Source organism: Phytophthora infestans, genomic scaffold (assembly GCF_000142945.1).
Source record: "Phytophthora infestans T30-4 supercont1.35 genomic scaffold, whole genome shotgun sequence".
Lineage (NCBI taxonomy): Eukaryota > Oomycota > Peronosporomycetes > Peronosporales > Peronosporaceae > Phytophthora > Phytophthora infestans.
In genome coordinates this window covers 69671-77437 of record NW_003303724.1, presented here as the reverse complement: position 1 = coordinate 77437, position 7767 = coordinate 69671, and the positions used below count along the sequence as shown (strand labels likewise).

Sequence of the window (7767 nt, the reverse complement as noted above, 5' to 3'; positions counted from 1 at the left end):
GTGATCACGAAGTCGACCAAACACTACAGCCAAGTGCTGCAAATGCTCCTCGAAGGTGGACGACGTCACCAAGATGTCGTCCAAGTACACGCGCACGTAGTCCAGGTCCCCGAGGATCTCGTCCATCGCAGCCTGGAACTCGTCCGGAGCGGTCGACACGCCCATAGGCAGTTTTAGGAACACGAACTTTCCGAGCGGTGTCGTGATGCACGTAACGGGCTGGCTGCTACGCGCGAGAGCAATGGTATATTAGCTCGAAGGAACGTCGAAAGCGGACTTGTATTTCGGTCTGTCAACCGAGCGAATCATCTCTTTAGGATCCCGCGTTGGGTAGTAGTTTCGCTGTAGGAACTTGTTCAGCCCCCTGAAGTCACACACCAATCGCACGCTTCCATCCTTCTTGGGGACCACGAATGCCGGGGAGGCCCAAGGCGACGTCGCATCCCGCTTCAGCACGCCAATGTCAACAAGTCTCTGGATCTCATGGCGAGTGGCCTCGTAGTAAGCCCGAGGGATAGGAAATGGCCGTCTTGCAAATGGCTTCGCGTCAGGTTTGAGGGGCAAGACGTACGGCTCCCTCTTCATGCTTCCTAACTGGCTCGTAAACAAGGCTTCAAACTTCGTTATCAACATCATGATTTTAGCCTTTGCATCAGCCGATAGTGTGCTGCCTTCGAGCATCTTATCCAGTGGCACTTCCTCGGGTGGCGTCACGTCAATTGCTGATCTACACTCCATGTCAGCTTGCAGCACTGCTGCCGTCGTGTGACTGGTGCTTGGTTCCCCAAGCATCCTCACTTCGAGGCCATCCCATTCTACAGTTCCCCGGTCAAAGTCTAGCACCATTCGCTGCTGTCTCATGAAGTCTCTTCCGAGCATAATGGGGTAGAGCAGTTTCTCTGTCACGCGAAACTCATGCGAGCACGCCCTGCTTTGCGAGAAGTCCAACAGCTTATACGTCGCGGACGCACAGTGCGTGGTCGTGCCAACTGAGCCATCGGCGTTCCTAAATTTGGCAACATCGGGCCGTAGAACGACATCGGACTTCAGAAGTTCCGCCGTCGTGCGGTCCATCGCCGAGCGAGTGCAGCCTGTGTCCAGCAGCGCCTTCACTCGATGCTTACCCATGAGGATTTGCACCTCCATACTTGGGTCGAGCGTCTTCGCCGTCGGCTTCATACAAGCCTCCGTCCTCATAGCCGCCATCATGTCAGAATTACCGCTGTCGTAGAATCGCATGGATGCGAACTCCTCGTTCTGACGCTTCTGCATGGCGCTCACCATTGCCGCCATGTCAGTCAGCTGCTCCTGCATAGCGGCCATTGAGCCGCCACTGCCCCCAGCATTGGACCGTCCTGCGTAGTGCTTCCCAGGGCGTGGTCGGTAAGCCGGTGACGCAGGGTTTCGAAAGCAGTGGTCGTCACTGTGGTTGTCCTTTTTGCAGTAATTACAGTACTTGCCGCTTGCTACCCTGTTATTATTGCCACGAGGGTTGCGCGGCTAATTGCGCTGTTGACGACCAGTGTTTCCGCGCTGGTGGTCGCGTTGTTGTTTGGGCTCGCTACGCCGAGGACGGTTGCTTCGTAGGATAGCTTCGTCGTGCTCGTTTCTCTCGATGAGCTCAAACTGAGTCTCAATCGACGCCAGGTCCCAGATGCGGGAGATGCGATTGAATTCAACCTGCCAATCTATCGGCATCCCTTGCCGGTACATCCGTACCGCATCTGCTTCGGCGACGGCTTCATTCTCGCCGTGCTCGAGAAACGGTATCATTCGTAGCAGCATTCGGAACTCGCAGCTATACTGTCTGACAGTATTACCACGCTTCTTCTTTAGCTGCGTAAGCTCATCCATGAGCATGCCTCGCGTGCCAGCGGGGCAGTGCTTTGCAGTGAGGTGCCGCAGGCCAGCGACAGCGACGTCCGGTCGCAGCTGGACCTCTTCGCGAACAAAGTCGTTGAAGAAATGTAGGTCCTCGTCGAAGAGTAGTAGTTGTATGTCCTCAACGAACGCTAGCTGGTCTTCTTGCTCGTAGCTGTACTGCATGAACGCTGAGTACTCTTGTAGACGCAGGATCCACTGCAACCATTGCTTGCAGGTTCCTTGTCTGAACACCGGTACTTTCTTCTTCGCGGTGGTGCCATTTGCCTTCGTCTTTGCAAATGTAATATCTTCAGCCATCTTTTGAGTTGTAGTATTGTCGTAGGTCACGCTACGATTTGATATATCAAACTGTCACGTGGTTGACCGTCGATTTGTGTTCTTGATGGTAAATCCACAACTGAGTTCGAATTAGATGCTTACAGCTTTGCTACTCGCTCTGCTAACTAGTCCTGCTGTCCTAGGCGCTCGTAGTGCTAGCTGTCTAATCCTACTTCAACGTCAAGCATATGTAGTTGCCTTCTTCCACTGGAAGGCTGGTCAATATGGCGCACCTGCTGGTCCCAGGGAGCAGCACGTCATCTTCTGAGTAGCACGTGCGTTCTGTGCTGCAGGTGCGATGGAGAGTATCTTACTGCGGCTGCTCACACTACTACATTTGTGATGGGGCCATACAGCACTTCGTCATGGACGGACGGAGGTAAACACTCGCGATGCCGTTTAACTAGTCAGCTAGCATAGCCTCCGAGCCCTGCTCCACACACTCCATACGAATCGACGGCGCGACAGCAACTAAGCGAAGTGGCCAGCAACACAGCGATCAAGTTATTCGGACGCTGGTTCTCCAATTCCTTTGAGTAATATGCGATAGCGAATCCAATTGAACAGTAATAATACGTCCTCGTAATTACGCTAAGATATCTGAGCTGTTATCATCTCATTCCTGCCCCAACCAGTGTAGCGGCGCCAATGAGGTCTCTTCTCCATAAAAGCGCACCCGTCGTCCGAAGGGTGTCCTTTTCGGATCCAAGCCGAACATTTTTCACTCGCCGATTTGCGTCTCAAGGTCAACTGTTAGATGCTTCCCTTTCTACGCGGTACTCTCCTAGTTCTGGGGCTCCAGTTCGATGAAACGATGCCATCACCCAGCTTGGCTCGTCGGTTTGCCCGATCCGTGGCATTTCATCATCGCCAAAGTGTCTCTGTCATCAGCGGCACCACGCTCCGCCGTCACAATACAACACCAACCCGCAACTGCGCTTCACGGCGCCGTCAAATCACCACAATAAGACGTCTTCAATTGGGACAGGAACATACCTTGGGCGTCGCTATCCGTGCTTTGCAGGCAGGTATCGCGTCGTTAGAGCGATCAGCGATGTTGAGAGACTCGGCCACTATACTGTGGCGCACCAATTGCTCCAGCGTGGTACTGGATCTCACACGAGAGTATTATCTGCAGTTCCAACATGGGTACAATACAATCGATAAGGACCGGAGCGCCGTGATTGACCGATATATGGCTAGCGTGTTCCGACCGGACATCGTTTGTCGAGACTTCCAAGGTATTCGAGCCTTTATGGGCCAGTGGGAAAAGTACACGAAGTTAGACCAAGGGCTCGAGATCAAAATGCAGACGATGCGTATCGTGGATAGCGCTGATGATCCGAAGAGTTCCGTGACGGTGCACGCTAGCGCAGAGATGACAGTAATTTTCACGGAAGATACAGTCAAGGTCTTGTATCCTGGATTATTTGATAGGTCGCTGCACAATCTTCAAGACCGTGAGATTGTTGATCATCTTGTAGGCAGTAGCGGCTTAACTTCCGTGGAGCTCGTTCTGAATTTCGACCAGCAAGGCCACGTATTCTCTTTCGAATCGCCGGTAAATTTAGTGGCTACATTACTGAAGGTACTTCGTAGTCCCTCGGATGCTATCCACGAGCATCAGTCGGCTAGCATGACGGCCGACGGCCACTGGCAAGTAGAATACAATACTGAAGAGATAGCAAGGCGAGAACGGATACTGCCGAGACAATTGCTTTAAGCACATACGGGTATCATTGGGTTTTCACACATTTTAACTCCTACTAGTGTTGCTCGAATCTATGCAAAACATTCTTCCCTGTAAACCTGCTAGCCCAGATAAAAGACAGCCACGTAAACGGCCTATTTGCGAGTAAAGATAGTGAACGAGTCTGCAAAACCGCTCATCGCACACGGAAGTGTCCGCGGGCGTTTTGAAATGGGTATCTGGTACATAAAGTGCAGCTATTCACACCAATGGCATCCTCAGACTTTCCAACGTAGACGCGGTAGGGTACCGTGAGAAAGAAGGAAACGCGTGCGCCATTCTTGCTTCATTTACCCAACGCCTTCGAGACAACATACAACATAACGGAGCGGTGCTAAGTCCATCTTGATTTACTGACCTATGGACGATACCGTCCATATCAGGCATTCCGATAATACAATTGCAATCATATTGAAGGTCCATGCCAAAATAAGCTATTGCTACAAAAACTACAGCTTAAGAAATAAATAATTGACATCAATAGTAGTGTATTGGAAAATTAACTACTTAGATGTTTGGCACTGCACATTACTTTGCGTTCACGATAGCTGCTACAGTGTTTGCGTCCCAGAAACGCCGATTCATCTTCAGGAACAACACGGTTTCAAGGTGAATAGGCAGCATACGCTGGCGATGGTGGAAAAGAGTATGTTTCGCCACACTAAAAAGACGCTCCACGGTGTTTGACGTCGGCGGGATGAAAAGCACACCATCAAATATCTTCTTTGCACAGCGCCGCTTTTTTCTAGTCGCCAAGACTCTGTCGGCAAAGCCCTGTGGGCGTCCGTGCCTGGTGTCCGGTGTCGTAATTGCAGGTACCGTCTCAAATGGCTGCAACATCAGCTCCTGGTCGTTCGTCAGCTCGTCCACGGCGCCTGACAGGGCTACAACGCACGCTCGCTCGAAGTCCACGTATTTGCGTCGGCAGCAAGATACTTTTTCACAACGGAATGCTTCTCGATGAGCGCATCAAAGATATCGCGCACATCGAGAAGCGTTACGTTGTCGTCTTGAAGCTTCATGGTGGCCGACTGGAAGTCGCCAAGCTGGCAGTAAAAAAGTAGCTGCAGACTTGCTTGGTCGTGAAGGTGTTGGCGAGAGCCATGGTGAGATCAAAAATGATAGACGAGCGCCTCAGGTTCGCGTTTTGAGCGACCGTTGCTAACAGCCATTCGATTCTGTCTGGAGACCGAGCTCCGTATTTACGCAAAACAAAGCAGAAAAAACTAGATTTTACGAAAAAATAAAGTACTTTGCTGTAAATACAAAATAACTAATTGGACAAAGTCATCCAATTTGTAAAAATCAATAATTAAGTGTAAACTATTGTATTGAAGCAGCAATACAATGATTATTTCGGAATGCCTGGTCCATATAAAGCCAGTCATTTAAATGTCAAGTAGGGTCGTTGCGATCATTTACCACAAGATCGCCAGCAACTGACCGTGTCATTAAGGCAACATAAGACTCATTTTAGCGCAACTTCAACTAAAGTAATGTTGCCCTTTTATATAAATAAGCGAAAGCTAATATCATTACCTGCAACGGAACCGTGGCCAACGACTGCGAAGGGACCCATTTCTGGACTTACCTACCAAGCTAACCCCAGCGAGGTCCATTGCGTCAATAATGGAGACGCGTCCCGTGTTCACCGCTCAACGCGACTATACATCAAGGGTCGTCGTCCCTCTAACCGGGAAACGCAGAACACCCGACGGCTTCCAGACGGCATTCGAGTCCAAAAGACCTGCTTTTGACTTCCCCCAGCAACGCCCAGCATCTCCAGTTTCGAGTAAAAGGAAGCAACGTAAACCTCCAAACTATCTTCGACACGGAGACCGATGTAGCATTATCAAGAGAGTAGCTGACGGGGAGCCACAGGCATCTTTGGCGCGAGAATTTGGTGTCACACGTGCTGCGGTGTGTCAAATGTACAAGAACCGAGCGGAGATCCTCTCTCGAGACAATGAACCCGAGCAGCTATCTCCATATCCTACTGCACCACCGCAGGCGTCTATAACCCAAGGCACTCCAACTGCCATCAACCGATCGAAAGTGAAGGGTATTCGTCCCAGCAGTACCAATAGAACCGGCGCGTCGGTGCTGCCAGCGCTCACGTCTCGGTCGAAAAGGGTAGAGGGGCTGCTAAGGAGGTTGCGAGATGAAAGGACCAATCCAGTCGACTCCAGACGAGCTGCTGCTCGCCTGACTTTGTGCGTACTAAGTGCTATTGCCCAAATTTTGCTTCTAACTGTTGGTGGTGAGTAGTATATTACTGGAGGAAACTCTAGCGTCTTTTGATTATCAGCAGGATGACGATGACGACGGAGCATTTAGTGGGGCCACGTTTTGTGCGGTAACGATAGGGGACGAAAGCACGTCATTTCTAACAGCATTTCGTCAGATTGATCCTCACGGCTCGACAGGTGCGAGCTGCAACCCCATTTTAGCTGCCATAGCGATATCTAGCTAACACGTAGCCAGGTCAAATCCACGTCAAGCCAGAACATGCTGGTAGCCACAGGAATTGGCAGCTGGAATATCTGGATGTTCCAGATAATATCACTGACTTCGACGTGCTACTATTCTCGACCTCGGCAAACGGCGGCGCGGAATGCAAGGCGATTGAGGTGAGTATAAGTCAGCTCATACGTACTCCATTTATTACCATTATCGTCTTGGCTTATTGGCTTTATGTAGGCTCTGCAGAGAATTGGCGTACTAGAATCCAGGATCTCTCTGGTGATGGTAGTCTGCTCCTCGCATGGTTACGAGAAGATTTCCACTCGATATCCGCGTGCGTTTATAGCACACAGTGGAAGACTGAAGCACCCAATTAATAACTCGTTCCTTGCCGTCTGCACCATCGACAGGCATCAAGATCCTTGCTGCGGCAATTGGCGATCAATCGACTTTACGACGAGATCAACTCCCGCGAAATTTGGTGCCAACCCCCCGTGCACTTGTCTCGAATGAATCCAGTTTCAGCTAGATGGTACTCGGATACACTTGTACATAGGAAAACTATTTGAGATTAAAAAAACAGCGTCAGGGTGCTATGGATAAGGTGATGAATGACCCTAATGGACATTCATAACCTATGAATCATAGGTAGTACTACTGTAGCGATCGTTCGGTATTATGCAGCTAATTTAGCGTAAACTTTTGCCAGCATAAATTAGAAAAAAATAAGTAATGTGTGTAAGAATCTATTACACATAAAGCGCGACGACACAAAATGTAACTTAATTTGATTGGCTGTTGGATTTGTCGCTAATGACCGAGCGTCGCCAATCACATAAGGAATACGGTAAATAAAATCTTAAGGTATAAGATAGCAACAAGAGCCTAATCATCAGGTAATCGGACAGTACTGTACCGGTAAAAATTAAATAGGCGAGGAGAACTAGGCAGAAGAGTGTATAAAAGCCGGGCTTGCTGGTCGTTCAAGCGAACATGAAGGGATATTTGAAGCCATGGAGAGTCTTGATTGACTCGGAGCCTCGAGTAGCTATGCTTGTCGCCCCACCCCGGAAGGGAGTCAGTAGTATGCTGATGCACTAGAAGTGCTAAGAAAGATACAATCTCTGTCCGTCTCGCGACGGGGACACAAGTTACTGTGTCGCATGTCGCTGTGGGGCTTGGTGTGAAGTTGAAAACTTCGATAGCGTGGAAGGCTGTTAGTGAACTGGAGGTATGACCTCGTCCTTGAGATGGCAGCGCCGTGCTCATGGATCCACAGAAAGTTTAAGATGCTAGGCGGTACGCATCCAGCTTCTAGTAGAGCTTTAGTTAGTCCTGAACACACCTCTGCT

The 7767-nt window shown here is 50.0% G+C and overlaps 2 protein-coding genes across 2 annotated transcripts; both read left to right on the top strand.

Annotated features, from left to right (window-relative positions):
* Positions 1 to 3397: 3397 nt before the first annotated feature.
* Positions 3398 to 3925, top strand: PITG_15176 (uncharacterized protein; the record flags this gene model as incomplete). The annotated part of the gene is made up of 2 exons (XM_002898604.1): positions 3398 to 3670; positions 3713 to 3925. The coding sequence occupies 2 exons, from the start codon at positions 3398 to 3400 to the stop codon at positions 3923 to 3925; spliced, it is 486 nt and encodes a 161-aa protein (XP_002898650.1).
* A 1656-nt stretch (positions 3926 to 5581) lies between these two features.
* Positions 5582 to 6698, top strand: PITG_15175 (uncharacterized protein; the record flags this gene model as incomplete). The annotated part of the gene is made up of 5 exons (XM_002898603.1): positions 5582 to 6165; positions 6221 to 6308; positions 6357 to 6378; positions 6437 to 6582; positions 6678 to 6698. The coding sequence occupies 5 exons, from the start codon at positions 5582 to 5584 to the stop codon at positions 6696 to 6698; spliced, it is 861 nt and encodes a 286-aa protein (XP_002898649.1).
* Between the last annotated feature and the right edge of the window lie 1069 nt (positions 6699 to 7767).